The 26,326-nt window shown below is 51.2% G+C and overlaps 1 protein-coding gene across 1 annotated transcript in view; it reads left to right on the top strand.

The window, feature by feature from the left end:
- Positions 1 to 26,326, top strand: part of DMC1 (DNA meiotic recombinase 1) — a 506,546-nt gene that overhangs the window by 17,066 nt on the left and 463,154 nt on the right. The window contains exon 3 of the mRNA XM_030210749.1: positions 17,875 to 17,919. Coding sequence (XP_030066609.1) covers positions 17,875 to 17,919 — 45 coding nt within the window. The remainder of the gene's footprint in view (positions 1 to 17,874; positions 17,920 to 26,326) is intronic.

Here is a 26,326-nt window from a genome sequence, read left to right as displayed (position 1 = left end):
TCATTCATTACAAATTCATGCTATCCTCCTTCCCATGACTCCTTCCAGTCCTACCTATTCCTTGCCAAACAGGACTATTACACCCAATTGACTATTTCGGCTCCAACCCTCGTCGTCTCTTCGCCACCCTTAACTCCCTCCTCAAAGTGCCCTCTGCTCCCACCCCCCTCACTCTCTCCTCAATCACTAGCTGACTACTTCCGTGACAAGGTGCAGAAGATCAACCTCGAATTCACTACCAAGCCACCTCCTCCTCTTCACCCTTTAACCCACTCCCTCAACCAACCAACCCAGGCCTCCTTCTCCTCTTTTCCTGATATCACCGAGGAGGAAACCGCCAACCTTCTTTCCTCCACCTGTTCCTCTGATCACATCCCCACCAACTTACTAAACACCATCTCTCCTACTGTCACCCCCCCCCCATCTGTCATATCCTCAACCGCTCTCTCTCCACTGCAACTGTCCCTTACACCTTCAAGCATGCTGTAGTCACACCATTTCTCAAAAAACCATCACTAGGCCCTACCTGTCCTTCCAACTACCGCCCCATCTCCCTCCTACCCTTCCTCTCCAAGATACTTGAACGCGCCGTTCCATATCATCATGCTGATCAATCCATAGACTGGTGGGTTGTGTCCATCTACCAGCAGGTGGAGTTTGAGAGCAAACTTTTGCCTCCCTATATGTGGTCATGTGCTGCCGGAAACTCCTGTATGTTCTCTATCTCAGCAGGTGGTGGTCACACACAGCAGCAGCTCTGGCTAGGCCTCCAAGCCTAATTTTTAGGTTTTGTTGAGTGCCTGGGGTTGAGGGCTCTTCTTGAGCAAGTGCAAACCTGGTGGCGCCAGGTCCCTCCTTTTCTCCCCCCTCCCGCTGGCTCCGTTAAAAAAAAAAAGAAAAAAGAAAATTTTGAACGTCCTTAAAGGCGTTTATTTCGACGTTTATTTAAACGTTTATTGCAGCTACTCACTAGGACACCAGGTCGTTACAGCTCGGAGCGGAAAGCAGGTAATTTTTACCTTTTTATAGCGGGCAGGGGGTTCCCTGATTGATCTCCACGTGGCCTATGGCGTCGGAGGGCGAGGGCGCAAAGAGTCGCTCCCCGGATCGCTTGGGCGCTTCTAGAGGGGATGCGGGGGTCTTGAAGTCTGATTCGCCCTTGTTGGGTGACAGTTTCGTGACCGATGAGTGTCCCGGTCCTTCCTCCGGTGTGGTGGTTTTTCCCGCCATAAACGCCCATCCCCCGCTGCTCGCCTCCGCCATCTTGGCCGGCCACGCGGCTCGGACGGCTTCTTCTTGGGCCGCCCTTGAGGTAGGAGACATTAATGCCATGAACACCCTTAATTTGGGCGACGGCACAAAAGCGGCTAAAGTTAAGCGCCGTTCTTCCCGCGCGGCTCCTTCGCGGAGTGTCGCACCGGACGCCATTTTGGATGCGCAGCATGTCTCTCCCCCGCTCTTGCGAGCGCCGGTTGAGGGTGCGTCTAGGGCTGTAGCCCAGGCTGCGGAAGTGCACAGTCTGGGGGGTTTCTCCCCCGAGTTTGTTTTGCTGCTGCATCAGGCCTTCCTTATGCTAAACGCTGCCCCTGCTCCCTCGTCTGGTAAAGAGGTTGAGGCCCCCGGAGGTAAACGCCCTCGGGTTGATTCCCGGGCCTTGGAGGACTTTGTCTCCTCCGATGTAGATGAGGGCAGCGTATCTGAGTTCTCCCAACTGTCTTTTGCGGATTCCTTGGAGGAGACGGATCCCCGCTCGGATGGAGCGGATGACCCCTCTGCAGCGCGGCTCTTTAGCTCAGAGGATTTGCCCAACCTGTTAGTGCAGGCCATGGGCATTTTGAAGATTTCCTCTCCGGAGTACGTCTCTCCCTCAGCCCCTGTTGGCTCTGCCATTATGCTGGGGACGAAGCGCCCGCCTAGAACCTTCCACGTGCATGATGCCATGCACACCTTAATTTTGGCTCAATGGGATGTCCCGGAAGCGAGCCTTAAAGTGGCTAGGGCTATGTCCCGCCTCTATCCTTTGCCTGAAAGTGAACGTGAGGCCTATCTGTGGCCTACCGTGGATTCTTTAATCACTGCGGTGACTAAGAAGACGACATTGCCGGTGGAAGGTGGCACGGCCCTAAAGGACGCCCAAGACAGAAGATTGGAGGCGGCCTTAAGGTCGTCCTTTGAGGCGGCTGCTTTAAGTTTGCAGGCCTCAGTTTGCGGCTCCTATGTGGCCAGGGCATGCCTGACTATGGTGCAGCGGGCTTCCCCCTCGGATCATTCCTTGAGGGCTGATTGGCCGGCCCTGGAATCGGGCTTAGCCTATTTGGCAGACTTGCTGTATGATGTCTTGAGGGCCTCAGCTAAGGGCATGGCTCAGACAATCTCTGCGCGGCGGTGGCTTTGGCTGAAGCATTGGTCTGCTGACCACGCCTCTAAATCCCGCCTGGCTAGATTGCCTTTTAAAGGCAAGCTGCTCTTTGGGGTCGAGCTGGACAAAATCGTGACCGATCTCGGCACGTCTAAGGGCAAGAAGTTACCAGAGGTCAGGGCTCGGGCTAGTACTCGCCCCGGTACCTCCAGAGGACGGTTTCAGGAAGCCCGTCGGTACCGCCCGGGCAGGTCGGGCTCCTCTGCCCCCTCTTCCTTCAAGAGGAACTTCTCCCCCAAGCAGCATTCCTTTCACAGAGACCGCTGTCCCGGAGGTGCTCCCTCTGGTCCTCCCCCAGGGTCTCGTACCCAATGACGGGGCCTTGGTCCACGCCCCAGTGCAGATTGGAGGACGGCTGTCCTCGTTTCTGGGCGAGTGGACCACAATAACTTCAGACGCTTGGGTGCTGGAAGTCATCAGAGACGGCTACAAGCTAGAGTTCTGCCGACCCTTAAGAGACGGGTTTGTACTCTCTCCCTGCAAGTCTCCGGTCAAAGCTGTTGCAGTGCAGCAGACCTTGGACAACCTGATCCGCCTGGGTGCGGTCGTTCCGGTGCCAGAAAATCGGCTTGGCAAGGGGCGTTACTCCATTTACTTTGTGGTACCAAAGAAAGGAGGTTCTGCCAGGCCTATCCTCGACCTCAAAGGGGTCAATCGGGCCTTGAAAGTTCGGTACTTTCGCATGGAGACTCTCCGCTCTGTTATAGCGGCAGTGAAGGCAGGGGAGTACCTGGCATCCTTGGACATCAAGGAAGCGTACTTGCATATTCCCATCTGGCCTCCTCATCAACGCTTTCTGCGTTTTGCAGTCCTGGGCCGACACTTCCAGTTCAGAGCCCTCCCGTTCGGGTTGGCTACTGCTCCGCGGACCTTCTCCAAAGTAATGGTGGTCATTGCGGCCTTCCTGAGGAAGGAAGGAGTACAAGTCCATCCTTATCTGGACGACTGGTTGATCCGAGCCCCCTCTTATGCAGAGTGCGGCAAAGCTGTGAACCGGGTGGTTGCTCTTTTGAGCTCCCTGGGGTGGATCATCAACTGGGAGAAAAGCCAGCTGCGCCCAACTCAGTCCCTGGAGTATCTGGGAGTTCGATTCGACACCCAAGTGGGCAGAGTGTTCCTGCCAGACAATCGGATTGTCAAGCTTCAGGCTCAGATGGACCAGTTCCTAGTAGCCTCTCCGCTTCGGGCTTGGGACTATGTGCAGCTGTTGGGCTCTATGACGGCCACGATGGAAGTAGTGCCCTGGGCCAGGGCTCATATGAGACCACTACAACACTCTCTGCTGCAGCGCTGGACTCCGATGTCGGAGGATTATGCTGTGCGCCTTCCCTTGGACCCAGCAGTGCGCAAGGCGCTGAGCTGGTGGACGCAGACAGACAAGTTGTCTGCAGGAATGCCTCTGGTGACCCCGGAGTGGATTGTCGTCACGACGGACGCCTCTTTGATGGGCTGGGGAGCCCACTGCTTGGGAAGGACAGCGCAGGGGCTCTGGTCTCCTGCAGAGGCAAAGTGGTCTATCAACCTCCTGGAACTCAGAGCCATTCGGTTGGCGCTTTTGGAGTTCATCCCGGTACTGGCGATGAAGCCTGTACGGGTCTTGTCGGACAATGCCACGGCTGTGGCCTATGTCAACCGCCAGGGAGGTACCAAGAGCGCCCCTCTAGCCAAGGAGGCCATGAATCTATGCCAGTGGGCGGAAGCGAACCTGGAACAGCTGTCAGCGGCCCACATTGCCGGAGTCATGAATGTCAAGGCGGACTTTCTCAGTCGCCATACCTTGGAGCCCGGAGAGTGGCAGCTATCTGCTCAGGCGTTCGTGGACATCACGAAGTGCTGGGGCCAGCCGAGCCTAGATCTGATGGCATCATCGGCCAATTGCCAAGTGCCGCGCTTTTTCAGCAGAGGACGGGACCCTCGATCCCTGGGAGTAGATGCTCTTCTCCAACAGTGGCCGACACAAGAGCTTCTCTATGTGTTCCCGCCCTGGCCCATGTTGGGCAGGGTGCTAGACCGGGTGGCAAAGCATCCGGGCCGGATAATCCTGGTGGGTCCGGATTGGCCCAGACGTCTCTGGTATGCGGACTTGATCAGGCTCTCAGTCGACGATCCTCTGCGGCTGCCAGTAGAGCAGGGCCTGTTACATCAGGGTCCCGTGGTGATGGAGGATCCCTCCCCCTTTGGTCTTACGGCCTGGCTATTGAGCGGCAGCGGCTGAGAAAGAAGGGCTTCTCAGACAAGGTCATCGCCACTATGCTGAGAGCGAGGAAGCGCTCTACTTCTACGGCTTACGCCAGGGTTTGGGGTACCTTTGCAGCGTGGTGTGAAGCAGGCTCACTTTCTCCCTTCACTGCTCCAATTTCTTCAGTGTTGGCGTTCCTGCAAGAAGGTCTGGAGAAAGGCCTGTCGCTCAGTTCCCTTAAAGTCCAGGTAGCGGCTCTGGCTTGCTTCAGGGGCCGCCTGAAGGGTGCTTCCCTGGCTTCGCAGCCAGATGTGGTGCATTTTCTCAAGGGAATTAAACACCTGCGCCCTCCTCTGCACTGTGGTGCCTGCGTGGAATCTCAACCTGGTGCTAAGAGCCTTGCAGAAGCCGCCTTTTGAACCCTTGTCGAGGGCATCTCTGAAAGACCTGACGTTGAAAGCAGTCTTTTTGGTGGCTATCACTTCAGCCAGAAGAGTTTCCGAGCTCCAGGCACTCTCATGTCGAGAGCCTTTTCTGCAGTTCACTGAGGCAGGAGTGACTATTCGCACAGTGCCTTCCTTCCTGCCCAAGATTGTTTCTCGCTTCCATGTGAATCAGCAGCTCTGTCTCCCTTCCTTTCGTAGGGAGGACTACCCAGAGGAATACTCTGCTCTTAAATATCTGGATGTGAGACGAGTCATCATCAGATACTTGGAAGTGACCAATGATTTCCGGAAATCGGATCATCTGTTTGTCCTGTTTGCAGGTCCTCGTAAGGGTCTGCAGGCTGCTAAGCCTACAGTGGCAAGATGGGTCAAGGAAGCCATTGCAGCGGCTTATGTGGCCGCGGGGAAGGTGCCGCCTATCCAGCTGAAGGCTCACTCCACTAGAGCTCAGGCGGCCTCGATGGCAGAGGCCGGGTCCATCTCATTGGAAGAGACATGCAAGGCGGCAACTTGGGCATCGGCCCATACCTTCTCAAAGCATTACCGCTTGACTGTGGCTGCTCGGGCGGAGGCCCGGTTTGGAGCTTCAGAGTTGCGGTCAGGGATTTCAATGTCCCGCCCTGGGTGAGTACTGCTTCGGTACATCCCACCAGTCTATGGATTGATCAGCATGATGATATGGAAGGTAAAATTATGTATCATACCTGATAATTTTCTTTCCATTAATCATAGCTGATCAATCCATAGTTCCTCCCAGATATCTGTATTGGTTATATTCTGGTTGCATTTCAGGTTCAAGTTTAGTCTTCAGTTCCTGTTCAGGAGGACTTCGTGTTCAAGTTTTTCAATGGATTCTTCAAGAGTTGAGACGAATTTGTGTTACAGTGAGCTGCTGCATTCCTCTCCCCTCCGTTTTACGGGGCTGGATTGAGACATAAATTCTGCCGGCGCTCCCTCCCGCTTCGTGCGGCTGTAGGGCAGCTTTGTACCCCTCCCGCTTCGGCGGTGTTAGGGTCAGTCAGCTCCTCCCGCGGTTGCAGGATAAGCCAGATCCCCCCGCATCGGCGGGTGTGGTGTCCCTCCTTCGCTCCGCGGGGATGAGCTGGACGGATTCCCCTCCCCCACTTGTGTGGGGATGAGCTGGGTTAATTCCCCTCCCCCGTTTCGGCGGTGGTGAGCTGGGCAGAGTGTCCCTTTGTGGGTGTAATTCTCTAAGTGCTGAGTCCTGCGGATGGAGCTTTGATATCGACATACTGAGGAGTTTCTGGCAGCACATGACCACATATAGGGAGGCAAAAGTTTGCTCTCTATCTCCACCTGCTGGTAGATGGACACAACCCACCAGTCTATGGATTGATCAGCTATGATTAATGGAAAAAAAATTATCAGGTATGATACATAATTTTACCTTCAGAGCCGCTGCCTTGATTTTCTCTCCTCTCATGCCATCCTCGATCCGCTTCAATCCGATTTTCGCCCTCTACACTCGACAGAAACGGCACTCACTAAAGTCTGTAATGACCTGTTCCTTGCCAAATCCAAAGGTCACTACTCCATCCTCCTCGACCTATCCGCCACTTTTTTTTTTTTTAATTTAAAGAAGTCTTTATTAGGCATCGATAAATAATACAGTACATATGTAACACAATACAGAACCATATAATCTGGAACAATCAATGTACATAAGTCTAGCACCCAAAAGGTACCAACATAATATCAATGCTAGAACAAAAACTTATTATACTTCAATTTTTATCCAATTTTTGTGATTTTGAACCCCCCTTCCCACCATCACTCCCTCCCCCCCTCCCCCCATCTATTCCCTACTACCCCCCATCCATCAACAAACACATATCTCAACCAGAGCACCTTTGTAAGAAGGGTTCCCAAACTCTTTTCCATTTATACACGGTTTTCCGTTTCACGGCAGTCAGTCTTTCCATCTCACACATATATCTTACTTTGGTAATCCATCTTCGCATTGAGGGCACCAACGGGGATTTCCAACTTTGCGCTAAATTTATTCGGGCCGCATGCAGAGCACACCTTGTCAGCATCCACTGGTCAGACGTTAGACCTGCCGGCCTGGATCCAAGCAGGAAAACTAAGGGATGCCACTGCACAGACCGACCAAGCCACCCCTGGAGTCGTGAACGCACCCCCCTCCAGTAGGCCTGTGCCTTGGGACATAGCCACCATATATGACCTGTGGTCCCCAACCCCCCACATTTCCTCCAACAAAATTTTGATACCTGAGCAAACATGTGATTTAATCGGACCGGTGTCAGGTACCACCGGTAAAAGACCTTTATGGCGTTTTCCTGCGTGGCTACTGCCAGTGATGACCTCAAAATCTGCTTTTCCAGGGCCACCCAACCGGCCTCAGGCAATGTAAACTGCAGCTCCTGCTCCCATCTCTGCCTATGTAGGAGGGACGGTTTAGCTCTGGTCCCTTGATAGGCATACAATCTAATTATCATACCCTGCATGTCCTTGTCCTCTACACACATCTCCTCCAGCTGGTGAACTTCTCGCGTCAAACATTCTACATAAGCAGGGCTCTTCAAAAAGTGCACCAGCTGCAGGTAGGCATATCGATCCCCCTGCCTAAGCCCATAATCATCCATCAGTGTCTCAAAGGGCACAATAGTCTCTCCCACGTGCAGCTGCCCCAATGAGTCTAATCCGGACTCCGCCCATCTGCGAAAAGTGACACTTCCTATCCCTGGTTCAAACAAAGGGTTGTCCACTATCGGAGCCAAACCCGAAACCAATGGCTGCTTGTCTGAAAACATAAGGTCCCAATAGTGGAAAGTAGCCTGCACTGTGGGCGGAAATCTGTCTACTTGCCTCCTGTACCTACCCGCAACCCACATTAACTGTCCCAGTCTCCGAGAACCCACCAACGCTTGCTCAATGTCAACCCATACGTGGTGGTCCTCCATTTTAAACCAGGCTACTGCCGCCCTGGCCTGAGCTGCACCGTAGTACCAGAACAAGTTGGGTACCCCCAACCCTCCCAACCGCTTACACTTATATTGCAGGGCCCTGGGCAAACGTGGCCTCTTCTGATTCCAGATGAAGCGATTAATCGCCTCCTGTAGACCTGATAAAAATGATCTGGACAATTGCATGGGAAGGACCTGGAACAGATAAAGAAGCTGGGGCAAAATGTTAATTTTTACTGCAGCAATCCGCCCGAACCAGGACAGTCCCATAGACATCCATCTGTCCAGGTCCCTCTGCACAGCTCGCTTAAGTGGCGGATAATTACTGGTAAACAGCTCAGACAGGTTGCCAGGCAACTGTACTCCTAAGTATCCTAACGCTCTAGCCTCCCATTTAAAGACAAAAGATGCCTTCAAGGTGTCCATCACTCTAGGAGGAACTCCCACAGCCAGTCCTGTGGACTTGTTAGCGTTTAGCTTATACCCAGATATTGTCGCATACTCCTCTATCACCTGCATTAAATTAGGCAAAGAAATTAATGGCTTAGTTAAGGTCAAGAGAACATCGTCTGCGAATAAGGCGATTTTATACTCCCTCCCTCCCACCTGTACTCCAGCAATGTTTTCACTAGCTCGAACGGCATCCGCCAATGGTTCCATTGCCAGAGCAAACAAGAGGGGGGATAGTGGGCAACCCTGCCTGGTTCCTCGACCCAGCCGAAATGATTCGGAGTTCCCTCCATTGATGCGCACACAGGCTTGTGGTGCCGAATACAAGGCCCTAATCCACGTTCTGTAAAACTGTCCTAACCCTACTCTGTGTAGGACCTTGTCCAAATACCCCCAGTGGACCCTATCAAATGCCTTTTCTGCGTCTAATCCAAGCAGTACTATTGGTCTAGCCTTCATCTGGGCTGCATAGAGAAGGTCCACTGTTCTCCTTATATTGTCCGCTGCCTGTCTTTTGGCTATAAACCCTACTTGATCCGGGTGGATCAGACTAGGAAGCACATCCCCCAGTCGATTCGCCAGGACCTTAGCTAAAATTTTCACATCAGCATTTAATATGGAGATGGGCCGATATGAGGCACACAACGTAACATCTTTACCTGGCTTAGGAATTACAGCCACCCACGCCTCCATCATAGTCTTAGGAAGGGGCACACCCTCCCTCACTGAGTTAACAATCATTGTCAAATAGGGGGCCAGCTCTACTGCGTATACCTTGAAAAATTCGTTGGTGAATCCATCCAAGCCAGGCACCTTCCCTGTGGGTAAAGTTTTAATAGCCCCAATGACATCATCCACCCGCACCGGACATTCAAGCTCCGCCCTCTGTGATTCGGTCAAAACCGCCAGCCCCCTAGCCTCCAGATAGGCGTCAATTTTCTCAGTCTGCACAGTGGCGTCCTCCCTGTATAGGTTCTCATAGTATTGGGCAAAGCACTGTCTGATCTGCGCTGAACTGTGCACCACCTGCCCCTTGCCATCTCGGGCTCTCAAAATGTGACGAGAGGATCTCAATTGTCTTAACTTGACTGCTAGTAGCCTACCGGGTTTGTTAGTGTGTTCATAGTAAACCTGATTCATCCTTGCATGTGCAAATTGCAAGCTGTCTTCATGCAACGAGCTGAGCTCCAGTCTAACTGCCTTCAGTCTCCGCAGGTCCGACAGAAAACCCGTGGCCTTATATTTAGCCTCCAATGCCCCAAGTTTGTCCATACATTGGGCTAATCGAGCTTTGTGTGCCCTCGCCCTCCGACCTGCTCCCTGTATAAAATAGCCTCTCGAGACTGCCTTAAAGGCGTCCCACACCGTTCCCAGAGAGGGTCCCGAGTCTAAGTTCATATCAAAGTATTCTTTCAGAACTGGACGAAACCCAGCTACTAAGTCTGGGTCCTGTAGCAAAATGTTATTAAGCGTCCATCTTTTTTCTCTCGGTTCCTCTCTTAGGGATGGGAGAGTAGACCAGGTCGGGGCATGATCAGATATGCTAATGTGACCTATAGAGGACTCTCCTCCCCCCCCAGACAGCGCCTTGTCCAAAAAGATGTAGTCAAGCCTAGAGTAGGACAGATGGACCTGGGAATAAAATGTGTAATCTCTCCCCCTGGGGTGTGCCAGTCTCCAAGCATCATACAGGCCCAGCTCATCCACACAATCTTTTAAGACCTGTGAAATTTTACAGTCCAGCGGGGCAGGAGGAGTAGAACGATCTAATCCAGGCTGCATGGTGGCGTTAAAGTCTCCTGCCATTATTACTTTACCCTTGGCAAAGCCCTGCATCTCTTTTCGGAGACGGAGGAAAAATTCCCCCTGCCTCTCATTTGGTGCATATACACTTGCCAAGGTATACTCCTCCTGCTCCAGCACGACTTGCAGTAGAAGAAATCTTCCTTCCCTGTCCTTTCTAGAACGTACAATCTGCACCTGCACATCTTTATGAAATAGTACCGCCACCCCCCGTTTTTTAGCCCCCTTTGCATCTGAGGCACACACCACCAGCGGGTACTGTTTGGAGGACAACAGGCCTTCATGTTTTTGCATTAAGTGTGTTTCTTGCAAAAAGACCATTTGAGGTTTCAGCAACTGCAGTTCACGAAACAGCGCATGCCTCTTGTAAGGGGAGTTCAGCCCCTTAATGTTATAAGTAACCAATTTAAATCCCGCCATTGAATATTCTGTAAGTGCACCCCACTTCAGATGGAGGACGCCTATCCTGCCTTACACCCCCCCTCTTCCAACCCGCTTGCTTCCTGGACCCTCTGATTCTTCTCAGTCCCTTACCTCTCCCCCCCCCCCCAACTCCCCCCCACCCCCCTCCCATACCCTCCCTGACCCACAATCCAATATCCACCAACTGGTCCCATATGGCACCAATTGGGAGTTACAAGGAAGTGACCCCACCGGCCAAACAAACTCACTTTTAAACAGGAGCTTAACACAACTAAACACTCCCTTCGATCCCCCCTCCCGCCCCCTCCCTCATGTGTTCTCAAACATATCAATATTTAACTTGTACCATCCTTTATTTTTCACCTCTCCCCCAAATGTCTCTCTTCATCACCTCCTCTCGAGGGCCCTCGGCTTCTAATTCCACACACAGGGTCCTTGATCTCACCTCTGTTGCTCAAGTCTTGGGCTTCCTGGGTGCTTTCTCTACCCTCTTCCACTTCTGAAGTCTTGCTTTTGTGGAGGATGCCACTTCCACTGGTAGGGTAGCTGTAGAAGCCAATCCAGCCTCGTACAAAACTTTCCAGGCCGCTCCCACTCCTCGACATCTGTACTGCGCACCCTTAATCTCAAAACAAAGTGCAAACGGGAATGTCCACCTGTAGAGAATCTTCTCTCTCTTCAAAATCTCTATTACCGGTCTCATAGCTCTGCGCGAATTCAAAGTGAATAAGGAGAGATCCTGGTATATTGCAATTCGCTCCCCGTTGAATTCCACATCGGGATTCTTTCTAGCTTTCTGCCATATCTGGTCCTTGCAGTTGTATGAGGAGAAACGCACCACTATGTCCCGGGGTTTATTGTCTCGCGCTTTCCCCAGCGCTCTATGAGCCCTGTCGATGCCCATTGCAGCTGAGTCAAAGTCTTCTCCCATCAACTGGGCACATATAGCACGCACCACCTCCGGGACTACTTCTCGGTCGCCATTTTCTGGGACTCCTCTGAATCTTAGGTTGTGTCTGCGCCCTCGGTTCTCTAAATCATCTAATTTATATTGGAATTCCTCTGACTGTTCCATTAACTTGGCAAGTTGTTTATTGACCTCCTCGTTTTTTTCCCCCGAGCTCATTGTCTTTCCACCCAAACCCACTTCTCCTCTCCCTCCACTCTCTATTTCAGTCGACAACACCCTCATCCTCCCAGTCTCATCTGCCCGCAACCTCGGAGTCATCTTCGACTCCTCCCTCTCCTTCTCTGCGCATATCCAGCAGACAGCCAAGACCTGTCGCTTCATTCTCTATAACATCAGCAAAATTCGCCCCTTCCTCTCCAAGCACACCACCCGAACTCTCATCCACTCTCTCATCACCTCTTGCCTTGACTACTTCAACCTACTCCTCACTGGCCTCCCACTTAACCATCTATCCCCCCCTTCAATCCATTCAGAACTCTGCTGCCCGTCTTATTTTCTGCCTAGACCGATATGCTCATATCACCCCTCTCCTCAAGTCACTTCACTGGCTTCCGATCAGGTACCGCATACAGTTCAAGCTTCTCCTACTAACCTACAAATGCACTCAATCTGCAGCCCCTCATTACCTCTCTACCCTCATCTCCCCTTACGCTCCTACCCGTAATCTCCACTCACAGGACAAATCCCTCCTCTCAGTGTCCTTCTCCACCACCGCCAACTCCAGGCTCCGCCCTTTCTGCCTCGCCTCACCCTATGCTTGGAATAAACTTCCTGAGCCCATACGCCAAGCCCCCTCCCTGCTCATCTTCAAATCCTTGCTCAAAGCCCACCTCTTCAATGACGCTTTCAGCACCTAACCATTGTACCTCTATCCAGGAAATCTAGACTGCCCCCAATTTGATTGACTGCACTTTTTTGTCCTTTAGATTGTAAGCTCCCTTGAGCAGGGACTGTCCTTCTTTGTTAGATTGTACAGCGCTACGTAACCCTGGTAGCGCTTTAGAAATGTTAAATAGTAGTAGTAGTAGTAGTAGTACATTGTCTGACAGCGAGGAAGTGTGCTCGTGGGATTCAGAGGATCCTAGGTACTTTTCCTCAGATGAGTCCTATGGAATTCTTTCTGAACCCTCCCCTTCACTTTTTGAGAAAATCTGCTCAGGAGAGCTTTTCATTCCCATCGTTTGTGAAGGAAATGGCTGCAGCCGTTCCATTTTCTTTGGACGTGGAAAATTAGCCCAGGGCCAAGATGCTCGAGTTCCTGGACTACGAGTCTCCTAGGGAGGCTGTGACTGTCTCTCTTGACGAGGTACTCCAGGAATTTCTCATTTGGCAGTTCTCTCTGTTGGTCCCGGTGCTGCCCAAGAAAATCAATTCCATGTACCGGATCCATTTCATAAGCCTCAGATGCTTCACAATTCCATGGTGGTAGAATCCTCCCTCAAAAGAGCCAGGAGTTCTAGAGACTATGCCTTGGCACCACCAGGCAGAGAAGCTAGGACCCTGGATTCTTTTGGGAGGAAGATGTTCCAGGCCCCTATGCTTGTGTCACATATTCAGTCTTACCAGCTCTTCATGAGCATTTACTTGCGAGACTCGTTGCGCAAGATGATAGACTTAGCTGAGACTCTCCCATCAGAGCAAGCTGAGTTACTTTATCAGTTGGCCAAGCAGCAGAAGGCATGTTGAAAGTTCTTATCCAGGGGCACTTACTACACTTTTGATGTGGTATCCATGATATCTTCTCAAAGTATAGCAATGCACAGACTCTCATGGCTGCGTGTTTCTGGCTTGGAACAGTCAGTTCAGCAGAGATTGATGGATGCCCCATGCTGGGGGGGGGGGGGGGGGATAACCTTTTTGGAGACAAGGTTGAGGAGGTCACTGACTAGATCAAAAAGCACACCGATACCATTCTCTCTCCCGCTGGGTGCCTTCTCCATCAGCCTCATCAGCTAGGAGGTCTTTTAGCAAGTCGAAGAGGGGTCCCTATTACTCTGAGGCGTAGGTATTCCACTTCTTTACCTCTTCAGGCTCAGCCTCAATGTGCTCGTTCTTGTCAACAGTGTGCATCCAAGGCCCCCACTGCTCCCCAGTCAAAACAGGGGATGAGTTTTTGACTGACTCCAGCAGGGCATAGCTGCAATACCAGAGTCCGACTTGCCGGTCGGGCAGAAGCTAAAGTTTTTTTCACGAATGATGGCCTTTATAGCCTCCGACCTGTGGGTGCTCCAAATAGTCAGTCCGTCTCTGATACATCCTCAATTGGTATCAGAAACCTCCAAATTGCCCACCGAGAGCTCATTCCTTCAGCTCTCAGCCCTTCTGAAGGCCCATGCGGTTGAGCCTGTTCCACCAGGGGAAGAAGGGCGGGGATTCTATTCCAGATACTCTGTGTACAGAAAAAAACAGGGGATACGTCCTACCTAGACCTAAGGGCCCTGAACAAATTCCTGGTCAAAGAAAATTTCTGAATGGTTTCCCAGGGCACCCTTCTCCCCATGATTTAGAAAAACGGTTGGCTATGCTCTCTGGACTTGAAGTATGCATATACCCCCATTCCGATGCTTATAGCACATGAAAGTATCTTCAGTTTTGGCTGGGAACACATCACTTCCAGTACCTCGTGTTGCCCTTTGGCCTCGCATCAGCTCCTAGGGTCTTCACAAAATGTCTAGCGGTAGTTGCAGTGTCGCTATGCAGGCTGGGAATCTATGTGTTCCCTTATCTCAATGATTGGCTGTTGAAGAACACCTCTGAGGACTGTGCTTGGGAGTCCATGCGGAGGACTATTTGGGTGCTGGAGCTACTAGGGTTTATTTTAAACTACCCCCAGTCCCACCTTCAGCCTACCCAACAATTGGTATTCATAGGAGTCCTGCTCGACATGCGGAGGGTTCGAGCTTACCTTCCAGGGCCAATAGCAGACGCTTTAGTCGAGCCTCTCAGCAGGTCATGGCTCGGCAGATGTTGAGGTTGTTGGTCCACATGGCGTCCATAGTGCATGTTACACCCATGAGACGTCTTCATTTGAGATCAGCCCAATGAACCCTGGCTTCTCAATGGTATCAAGCTACCAGAAGTCTGGCGATGTCATCCGTGTGTCCCCAGAGCTTGTTCGCTCACTTCACTAGTGGACCATTCGATTCAGTTTCGGACTTACATTTCAAATTCCTCAGCCACAAAAGGTGCTGACGACGGATGCAACACTCCTGGGCTGGCGAGCTCATGTAGATGGGCTCCACACTCAGGGTGCTTGGTCTGCCTGGGAAACGAATCTTCAGAGCAACCTCCAGGAGCTCTGGGCAATCTGGAACGCTCTGAAGGCTTTCAGAGATTGGCTGTCTCACCAAATTGTGCTCATTCAAACAGGCAATCAGGTTGCCATGTATTACACCAACAAGCGGGGGGGGGGGGGGGGGGGTGGGCATCGGATCATGCCCACATGTGAGAATGAATAGCCTGCTGTCTTCTGAGAATATTTGCTACAGCTAAGTATCCTTGCTTTCTTGGTTTTGCTTCTTGTTCTGTTTTATTTTCCCTTTTTTTGTTTCGACTGCCTGGTAGCTAGGAATTCCCAGATGTGAGGATATGATGTCTTGCTTGTCTTGGAGAAGGCAAAGTACTCATCTGTAGCCGGCGTTCTCATAGGACAGTAGGAGGCATATTTTCAAAGCACTTTGGGAGGCTAAGTTCCATAGGTTTCTATGGAACTTTGGGAGGCTAAGTGCTTTGAAAATGAGCCTCAAAGTCACATAATATCACTTGGCCTCTCTACCCCTAGAAGTGGTATTCTCTCATCTAGTATTTTAGACTGTTGTGGTCCTGTGTGATGGTGGCAGGTGGGTAAACCTCAGAGGCTTTTAGAAAAAGGATGCTAGGGAGTGTCTGCACTGAGGATTCAGTTGGGTGACATTACCTAGATGTGACAATATGTCCTGCAGTCCTTGGAGAATATCTGCTACAAGTGAGTAACTTTGCTTGATCCAAGTATGTATAACGTTTGGGCATTTAAGTAAAATGGCATGTTTATGAATGAATGGGTTAGAGAGCTGCACGGGAATGGGGATAGCGGGAATCCTGCAAGGGTCCCCTCCAGGACCACGGGGATCCTGAGGGATGAAACCGAGTCCTGTGGGGTTCCCGCGGAACCGTAAAACTAACGGAGCTTTGCTTTCCTTTCTTGCACATACCTCAGATCACCCTGGTGGTCTAGTGGCTTGCTTCGGTGCAGGAAAGGTCCCCACACTTTGTGAGGCCACCGCTTGAAGTTTTGGCAGCCATGCTAAACAAGCGATGGCGGGCAGGAAAGCATGAGGTATGTGTGGGGAGGACATCCAGGGCTGGATAAGAGATGGATGGATGGTGTTGTGGGAGGGAGGGAGGGAGGGAGGAAGGGAGTTGAAGCCAGTTAGTGTAGTCTTTGTTTCCGCTTCCTCATGCAGCCGTCATTGCCCTACACTCAGAACAAAGCAAACAAACCTATGAGCGGCTGCATCCACATTTTTTTATTGTTGGTAGCATTTTCATTTAATCTTACTTATATTTTCAAACATACCAACTTGTGCAGCATACGGAGGAAGTATAATAATGGAATAACTTTTCATAGGTAGAGCAATCATTTATTTATAAATCGTAATCAGTGAGTCATTTGGAGGAGCTGGTTAAAGGGACACCCTCGCACTGTTATATTTGTGCAGAGATTTTTTTTCTCCTGGTAATGGGCCACTAAAACAGACATCATGTTATGAGAATCAGGTGCTCAACAACATGAATTAGGTTGAAGCCTGAGAGCATTTAAAATCTTTTTCCTGTGCCTACCTTAAAAGAAAAAGATGGCATGTGGGAATTTGCTCCTTTTGTTTTGTGGATTACAGTAGTATATTATAAAAATACATTTGCCTTTTTTATTACTATTATTTCACAGAGAGGTATTGAATACTGAGGGAAGGGCTTCCTTCATGCAGAAGTTATGTCCAGCGTTAGTTTAAATGTGCCAGCATTGTCCAGTTCAGCACACTATTAGCTGCCAAGTTTATACAAATTTAATTATGTTCAGTGGAAAATAAATTTGTTGCCTCAGGCTGCTTGCTTTGTGAATATTCTGTCACTATTTCGTTATTATTACCTAGTATTATAAATTAAGGGCATTTGCTTTAAACTTTGCTTTAATTTGTTTATCCAGTCCTTACATGCACGTGGTTTTGTTTTCTAAACCCAAAGGTGAGTCCTAAGGGCAGTTGAACAATTAGGTATAAACTGTGTTGTTTCTGGCTTTGGGTCTTGCTAATCTGTACATCTGTCTTAGCAGAGTACAGAAGAAAATGATTTCTGTTACTTTTACTAGAATTTTTACTGCTTGTAGAATTTGGCTTTCTGGGGGGGGGGGGGGGGGAGTCAAGGTGAGGGCGGGGCCGGGAGCAGGGATGGAGGAGATTTCTTGCGGCAGGGACAGGTTAGATTCCCGCGTGGATGGGTTAGATTTCTGTCCCCATGCAACTTTCTAGATTGGATTCATAAAATTCACCCTTTTCACAATATGTTCCTTTTGTACATTTTAGGATAAATACCTACTGGTCGATATTCAAAACAATTTAACCAGCCAGAAACGGCCGCTGACTGATTAAGTTGCTTGTTCAGGACTATTCACTAATTTTCAGTGGCACTTAAGCGGTTATCCCATCTGAAAATTAGTGGTTAGTGCCTAAGTGAAAGCTGGCTATTTTGGGTGGAGTTGGCACTTGGCCTGTTAAGTGCTGATATTCAGCATTTAAGTGGCCAGGGTAACTGCATAAATGGGACCAGGGTAACTGCATAAAACACAGTCCTATCTTTATTCGGCAACCCGTGGCCACTTAAGTTCTGAATATCAACCACCGCCGTATAAACCTGATATTCGATGCTGAAGCCTGGACATGGCCTAGCATTGTCTATCTAGGAACAATGTCTGTGGCGGTCAGGAACATGCTCACTGCTGCTGACTGAATATTTACCCCTTTATATTCTTAGAAGCAGAAAAGTCCAAAATATTGCAGAAGAACTGAGTGTAAGATGATAATGTAGAGATTTTGACCATCTGCATGTTGTAAAAACCCATTGCCATGGGCAAAACACTGTTCTACTTGCAGAAATGGGTTTGAAAACTACCCTCACTTTAATTTACATTAAGAAAGGATAGGCTTTATGGATGTGATTATCCCAACCCTAATTTTATATTCCCTCCTTTGTTGTCTCTGTAGGAATCTTTTTTCCAGGATATCGACATGTTACAGAAGCATGGCATCGTGAGTACAGTATAGCAAATGTAGGCAGTACGTGACTTGTATGTTTTTAAGATGTGTGCTAACAGACCCTGATCGTACAACACAGTAGAGTCAATTTGTAACCTCTGTTTCCTGAGTATTACCAAAGTGTATTGTGCCAGGATAAAAAGGTCCCCAGTTTGATTCTTGGGTTGAGGCTTGTACTCCTGCATTGGCTAGGATTGAAGATGCTGCAAATGCAACAGTCACAGCCCATGAGAGGAAGCTGTGGTCATTGAGTGGATGTCACAATTGTGGTCGTGACCCCTCTCAGACTCACCTTATTTCCGGCGGTCAGCTTCTGAGCTGGCTTCTGTCTGTTCTTCCTGAGTTAGTTCTGTCTCTGTCTCTGTGTGCTGACTGCTTCCAGCATGGCTCTGATTACTCCACTATACTGTACCTGTGTGGGGTAAGCCTCTCTGTGCTTCAGTATGCTTTCTGCCTGTGTCTTGGTTTGTGTTCCTCTCGCCCTCTGGTGGCCAGAACCGGTGGCTGCCATAGACTTTCCAGACTTTCTTTCTGGTCCGGTCCGGTCCAGATATTCCAGCCCTCCAGACTTGGTTTGAAGTTTGGCAGCTAGCCTCACCCCTAGCCAGTGGTGTGCTGGAGCCGGCTCGCAAGAGCCGGTTGTTAAAACACGCGAGCCAGCTCTCCTCCCTCCGGATCCGGTCCCTCACGTCACTGACCTGACTGTTCGAATTGTTCGGGGCAGGCAGTCTTGCCTGCCCGCTGCCAGCACTGACTCTCCCCTGCTGGCGCTGCCGGTTCGCTTTAAAAATGGCCGCCGAGACTTCCAGAGACGGCCTCGCGAGACTTCTGCTGAAGTCTTGGAGGCCGCCCTTGTAAGTCTTGGCGGCCATTTTGAAGCGCGAACCGGCAGCGCCAGCGAGGGAGAGTCAGCGCTGGCAGCGGGCAGGCAAGACTGCCTGCCCCGAAGAATTCAAAGAGTCAGGTCGGTGACGTGAGGGACCGGATCCGGAGGGAGGGAGGAGAATTCGTCGAACAACTCGGGAGGGGGTGGCAGGGGAAAGAAGGGAGTCGCTGGGCATTTGTGGATGGAGGGGAGAGAAGGGTCGCTGGGTATGGGTGCATGCAGGGCAGGGGAGAGGAGGGTCACTGCTGGACATGGGTGGATGCAGGGCAGGGGGAGAGAAGGGTCACTGGACATGGGTGGATGGAGGGCAGGGGGAGAGAAGGGTCACTGGACATGGGTGGATGGAGGGGAGAGGAGGGGAGAGAGAAGAAATGCTGGACATGGATGGAGGGGAGGGAAGAGCGAGAAAGGAGATGAGATGAGGGAAAAGGAAGAGAGGAGAAAAACTACACATGGATGAAGAAAATAGGCAGAAGCTGAGGACTAGAAATGAAGAAGAAAGGAGGAAAGAAATAAATGGAAAGGAAGCCCTGGAAACGGAGTTAAGAGGACAGATAGCAACAGAATCGGACACTGGGCCAGCATGATCAGAAAAACAGTCACCAGACAACAAAGGTAGAAAAAAATCATTTTATTTTCATTATAGTGCTTGGAATATGTTCACTTTGGGAATCAGGTGCTCAGCTTTAAAAGTTTATATTTATTTACTTATTTATGGTATTTTATCGCACATTAAACATGAATTAGATTGAAACCCGAGATCATTTAATTTAATTTTTTTTCCTGGAGTAATGCATTGCCACCTCCCCCCCTCCCCCCAGGCTCTCTCCCCGGCTATAGCCAGCTCTGCAACTTGGGGGACCGGGGAGAGAGCCTGTTGTTAAACATTTACCAGCACACCACTGCCCGTAGCTGCCTCATGATTCCTGCAGCTGAGTTCAGCTGCTGATGGGTTTATTACCACCTGGAACCTTCTGAGTTTGCCTTTGCATCATCTAAGGTCCCTGGATTTTTGGTGCTTGGTTGCACTTCTGCCTAGTCTGGTTTCTTGTTTAGTTCCTTGTCTGTTTCTAGTTATCTGTGTGCAGTTTAGCTTAGGTTTATTTGCTTATTTCTCTAGTCTTGTTTCTGGTCTGTATTCCTTGTCTAGTTTCTGTTTGTCTGTGTCTCTTGCTTAGTGGTTGCTCTGCAGCTTTCAGTCCTGTCTCTTGTCTGTCAGTATTTGTACCCTGTTTCAGTGGCTGCTTGGCAGCTTTCAGTTCCTGTCCTTTAGCTTGTCCATTTCCTGCTTTGTGTAGTATTGTGTTTCTGTGAGTCCTAGCTCAGTTCCTGCCTTGCTGCCCATGTATATTCTTTTCCCCTCTGACCCTCAGTCCCTGTTCAGCCTAGTTGGTATCCAGTGCCTTCCCTGTCCTGTAGGCCCTGCCAGCCGCCTGCACCCAGGGGCTCAACTCCTGGGGAAGGGCGGTCAAGTGCAGGTGAAGTCTAGCTATTCCTGTCAGAGTTCTGCCTTGTTTCTGGTGTGGGGTGGTTTTGCCTGCCACTTCTGCTCCACGGCAGTGGCCCAAGGGCTCACGAACCTAGTATCTGCCTTGAAAACGTGACAGTGGAAGTGTTGCTTAAATGGTTGGTGTTGAGATTCATGGTTGTAAGATTCAAAAGGCAGCAAGACTGTTGCAATAACCTGAGTTCTAGATTTACTAAAGTGTGCATTATTAGTAGACTAGTAAAAAAGGCCTGTTTCTGAGACCAATGAAACGGGCGCTAGCATGGTTTTCATCGTAGTGTGTATGTTTGAGAGAGTGTGTGTGTGAGAGTGACTGTGTTAGAGAGAGAGACAGAGTGAATGTGCGAGTGTGTGTGTGTGACAGAGTGAGGCTGTCTGTGTGAGAGTGTGTGTGTGAGAATAACAGTGTGCGGCACGGGCCCCCCACTCCGTCTCCCGCCCTCCTTCCCCCTCCCCCTTATCTTCCCTCTCCCCTCCAGGGTCCCTCCCACCCTCCCACTGCCAAGTTCAAGCTGGCTCCCTCCCACCCACGTTCAGGCAGGCTGGCTGGTTGTCTGTCTAGCTCCGATGTTCAGGCTGCCTGCCTCCCTCCCTCCCTCCCTGCCTGCCTTTCTGCCTCCCTCCCTCCCTTCCTTCCTTGCTTCCAACGTTTAGGTTGGCTCATTCGCTACCTCGCTCCCACATTCAGGCTGCTTTTCTCCCTCGCTTCGTCCGGAGTCTCAGGGCTCCGCCCTCGACGTCATCGCGTTGTGACGCGAGGGCGGGGCGTTCGCGATTCGATTGATGTCACGTTTGTAGCTTATGAACGGGTTGTGTAGATCGGTCCCTTAATTTTCATTTGCTGGTAGCGATGCGATGCGTCAGCGCTCCGCCCTCGACGTCATCATGTTTGACGCGAGGGCAGGGCAAACCCTCATGGGCGAATTTCGATCTACACCACCATAGATTTAGAATGTTGGGAGTTGTGGAGGCTTCATTAGAATGTTGGAGGTGCGTTTTATATATATAGAGAGGTCTCATTTCATAAAATAGGGCCTGCATTGATGCATGTTAGCAGTCAGTAACCTAGTCGTGCTTTTTAGTAAATTTATCCCCGAGTATTTTGTAGAAGTATGTCATATAAAATAAAGGTAAAACTTCCTGAGTAGTGCAGATACAGGCTGATAGTATCAGATCCCAATCTGGTTCTGATTTGAGCTGGAGAGAAAAAGAGCAAGAAAGACCACTGGGTCATTCAGTGTCGCTGGCAGCAGCAAGCAGAGACGCGGCAGCGGGGAAGGAGAGCTCTGCGGTCCCAATTTCATCGGGAACCGCCACCATTTTGTCTGCTTCGACAGGGCAGACAGAGCAACATGTTTCTTTGCTGGCTCCTTCAAGTCAACCGCCTTCGGAGGCTATATTTCCCTCTTCCCTACTGGATCGGTAGGAGGTTTTCCCACAGAATTTGTGCCGCAAATGTATAAAGTGTTTCTATTGCAGCAATCTGGTTCGTTTTCTGCAGCAGCGGGGAAAAAGGCATTCAGAAGGTGTAAGAGATCTGCCCCTCCTCTAGGGGTTCTCGGGATCCTGTCTCCTCCTTTGAGACTCCGGCTATGGGCGAGGCTTCATGGAATGGAGGAGTGGCCTAGTGGTTGGGGTGGTGGACTTTGGTCCTGGGGAACTGAGGAACTGAGTTCAATTCCCACTTCAGGCACAGGCAGTTCCTTGTGACTCTGGGCAAGTCACTTAACCCTCCATTGCCCCATGTAAGCCGCATTGAGCCTGCCGTGAGTGGGAAAGCGCAGGGTACAAATCTAAGAACCCCCCCCCCCCCCCACTGTAATCCACAGGGTAAGACTCGGGTAATCAATAGTTTCAAAAAAAAACCCAGCAAGTTTTATTTCCTTGGTGCTCACGGTCCAGCAGTTCAAAACAAGAACAAAAACACAGCCCCACTGTTTTCACTCTTCCGTGGATTCAGCACAGCAGGGTAAAAAGAAACATAAACACCACCACTCCAAAGAACTCAGTCCCCTCCCTTTTGAAACCAGTCCTAAAGCATAACGCTTTATATTCCCGGGAAAGGGCCAGGGAACTGTGGTTCAAAAAGAAAACGATGGCTGAAAGTCCTTCCCAGGCTCAATGACAAACAGTTCAAACAAAAACATCCTCCTTCAGCTTGGAGCAGTTCATACAGGTAAAAATAACCCCTCCCAAAACAACCCACTTCCATTTCATCAAGCAGATCAATCCTTAGACTGGTGGGTTGTGTCCATCTACCAGCAGGTGGAGATAGAGAGCAATCCTTTTGCCTCCCTATATGTGGTCATGTGCTGCCGGAAACTCCTCAGTATGTTCTCTATCTCAGCAGCTGGTGGTCACATACAGCAGCAGCTCTGGCTAGGTCTCCAAACCTAATTGTTTAGGTTTTGTTGAGTACCTGGGGTTGAGGGCTCTTCGTGAGCAAGTGTAAACCTGGGGGTGCCAGGTCCCTCCTTTTCTCCCCCCTCCCGCTGGCTCCGTTTAAAAAAAACAAAACAAAAAACAGAAAAATAGACGTCTTTGAGAGAAAAACGTCTTTTCTTGGCAGCTGCTCACTGGGACTCCAAATCGCTGCAGCTCGGAGCGAGAAGCAGGTAATTTTACCTTTTCCATATCATCATGCTGATCAATCCATAGACTGGTGGGTTGTGTCCATCTACCAGCAGGTGGAGATAGAGAGCAATCCTTTTGCCTCCCTATATGTGGTCATGTGCTGCCGGAAACTCCTCAGTATGTTCTCTATCTCAGCAGGTGGTGGTCACACACAGCAGCAGCTCTGGCTAGGCCTCCAAGCCTAATTTTTAGGTTTTGTTGAGTGCCTGGGGTTGAGGGCTCTTCTTGAGCAAGTGCAAACCTGGTGGCGCCAGGTCCCTCCTTTTCTCCCCACTCCCGCTGGCTCCGTTAAAAAAAAAAAAAAAAAAAATTTTGGACGTCCTTAAGGGCGTTTATTTCGACGTTTATTTAAACGTTTATTGCAGCTACTCACTGGGACACCAGGTCGTTACAGCTCGGAGCGAGAAGCAGGTAATTTTTACCTTTTTATAGCGGGCAGGGGGTTCCCCGATTGATCTCCACGTGGCCTATGGCGTCGGAGGGCGAGGGCGCGAAGAATCGCTCCCCGGACCGCGTGTGCGCTTCTAGCGGGGATGCGGGGGTTTTAAAGTCTGATTCGCCCTTGTTGGGTGTCAGTTTGGAGGCCGGTCAGTGTCCCGGGTCTTCCTCCGGCGCGGCGGTTTTTCCCGCCATAAACGCCCATCCCCCGCTGCTCGCCTCCGCCATCTTGGCCGGCCACTCTGCTCGGACGGCTTCTTCTTGGGCCGCCCTTGAGCTGGGAGACGTTCATGCCATGGCCGCCCTTGATTTGGGCGACGGCAAAAAAGCGGCTAAAGTTAAGCGCCGTTCTTCCCGCGTGGCTCCTTCGCGGAGTGTCACGCCGGACGCCATCTTGGATGCGCAGCATGGTTCTCCCCCGCTCTTGCGAGCGCCGGTTGAGGGTGCGTCTAGGGCTGTGGCCCAGGCTGCTGAATTGCACAGTTTGGGGGGTTTCTCCCCCGAGTTTATTTTGCTGCTGCATCAGGCCTTCCTTATGCAGAACGCTGCCCCTTCTCCCTTGTCCGATAAAGGGGTTGAGGCCCCCGGAAGTAAACGCCCTCGGGTGGATGCCCAGGCCTTAGAGGACGCTGTTTCCTCTGATGTAGATGAGGGCAGCGTATCTGAGTTCTCCCAACGGTCCTTTGGGGATTCCTTGGAGGAGACGGATTCCCGCTCGGATGGAGCGGATGACCCCTCTGCAGCACGGATCTTTCGCTCAGAGGATTTGCCCAACCTGTTAATACCGGCCATGAGCATTTTGAAGATTTCCTCTCCGGAGGACGTCTCTCCCTCAGCCCCTGTTGGCTCCGCCATTATGCTGGGGACAAAGCACCCGCCTAGAACCTTCCACGTGCATGATGCCATGCACACCTTAATTTCGGCTCAATGGGATGTCCCGGAAGCGAGCCTCAAAGTGGCTAGGGCTATGGCCCGCCTCTATCCTTTGCCTGAAAGTGAACGTGAGGCCTTTCTTTGGCCTACCGTGGATTCTTTAATCACTGCGGTGACTAAGAAAACGCATTGCCGGTGGAAGGTGGCACGGCACTAAAGGATGCCCAAGACAGAAGATTGGAAGCAGCTTTAAGGTCGTCCTTCGAGGCGGCTGCCTTAAGTTTGCAGGCCTCAGTTTGCGGCTCCTATGTGGCCAGGGCGTGCCTGACGATGGTGCAGCGGGCTTCCCCCTCGGATCCTTCCTTGAGGGCTGACTGGCCGGCCCTGGAATCGGGCTTGGCTTATTTGGCAGACTTACTGTATGATGTCTTGAGAGCCTCGGCTAAAGGCATGGCTCAGACAGTCTCTGCGCGGCGCTGGCTTTGGCTGAAACATTGGTCTGCGGACCACGCCTCTAAGTCCCGCCTGGCTAAGTTGCCTTTTAAAGGCAAGCTGCTCTTTGGGGTCGAGCTGGACAAAATCGTGACCGATCTCGGCACGTCTAAGGGCAAGAGGTTACCAGAGGTCAGGGCTCGGGCCAGTGCTCGCCCCGGTATCTCCAGAGGACGGTTTCAGGAAGCCCGTCGGTACCGCCCGGGCAAGTCGGGCTCCTCTGCCCCCTCTTCCTTCAAAAGGAACTTCTCCCCCAAGCAGCATTCCTTTCGCAGAGACCGCCGTCCCGGAGGTACGCCCTCCGGTCCTCCCCCAGGGTCTCGTACCCAATGACGGGGTCCTGGTCCATGGCCCAGTGCAGATTGGAGGATGCCTGTCCTCGTTTCTGGGCGAGTGGACCAGAGTAACTTCAGACGCTTGGGTGCTGGAAGTCATCAGAGACGGCTACAAGTTAGAGTTCTGCCGACCCTTAAGAGACGGGTTTGTACTCTCTCCCTGCAAGTCTCCGGTCAAAGCTGTGGCAGTGCAGCAGACCTTGGACAACCTGATCCGCCTGGGTGCGGTCGTTCCGGTGCCAGAAAATCAGATTGGCAAGGGACGTTACTCCATTTACTTTGTGGTACCAAAGAAAGGAGGTTCTGTCCGGCCTATCCTCGACCTCAAAGGGGTCAATCGGGCCTTGAAAGTGTGGCACTTTCGCATGGAGACTCTCCGCTCTGTTATAGCGGCAGTGAAGGCAGGAGAGTTCTTGGCTTCCTTGGACATCAAGGAAGCGTACCTGCATATTCCCATCTGGCCTCCTTATCAACGCTTTCTGCGTTTTGCAGTCCTGGGCCGACACTTCCAGTTCAGAGCCCTCCCTTTCGGGTTGGCTACTGCTCCGCGGACCTTCTCCAAAGTAATGGTGGTCATCGCGGCCTTCCTGCGAAAGGAAGGAGTACAAGTCCATCCTTATCTGGACGACTGGTTGATCCGAGCCCCCTCTTATGCAGAGTGCGGCAAAGCTGTGGACCGGGTGGTTGCTCTTTTGAGCTCCCTGGGGTGGATCATCAACTGGGAGAAGAGCCAGCTGCGCCCGACTCAGTCCCTGGAGTATCTGGGAGTTCGATTCGACACCCAAGTGGGCAGAGTGTTCCTGCCAGACAATCGGATTGTCAAACTTCAGGCTCAGGTGGACCAGTTCCTAGTAGCCTCTCCTCTTTGGGCTTGGGACTATGTGCAGCTGTTGGGCTCTTTGACGGCCACGATGGAAGTAATGCCCTGGGCCAGGGCTCATATGAGACCACTACAACTCTCTCTGCTGCAGCGCTGGACTCCGATGTCGGAGGATTATGCTGTGCGCCTTCCCTTGGTCCCGGCAGTGCGCAAGGCGCTGAGCTGGTGGATGCAGACAGACAAGTTGTCTGCAGGAATGCCTCTGGTGACCCCGGAGTGGATTGTCGTCACGACGGACGCCTCTTTGTGGGGCTGGGGAGCCCACTGCTTGGGAAGGACAGCGCAGGGGCTCTGGTCTCCTGCAGAGGCAAAGTGGTCTATCAACCTCCTGGAACTCAGAGCCATTCGGTTGGCGC

This window comes from Microcaecilia unicolor, chromosome 1, assembly GCF_901765095.1.
Source record: "Microcaecilia unicolor chromosome 1, aMicUni1.1, whole genome shotgun sequence".
Lineage (NCBI taxonomy): Eukaryota > Metazoa > Chordata > Amphibia > Gymnophiona > Siphonopidae > Microcaecilia > Microcaecilia unicolor.
This window is presented reverse-complemented; position numbering and strand designations above follow the sequence as displayed.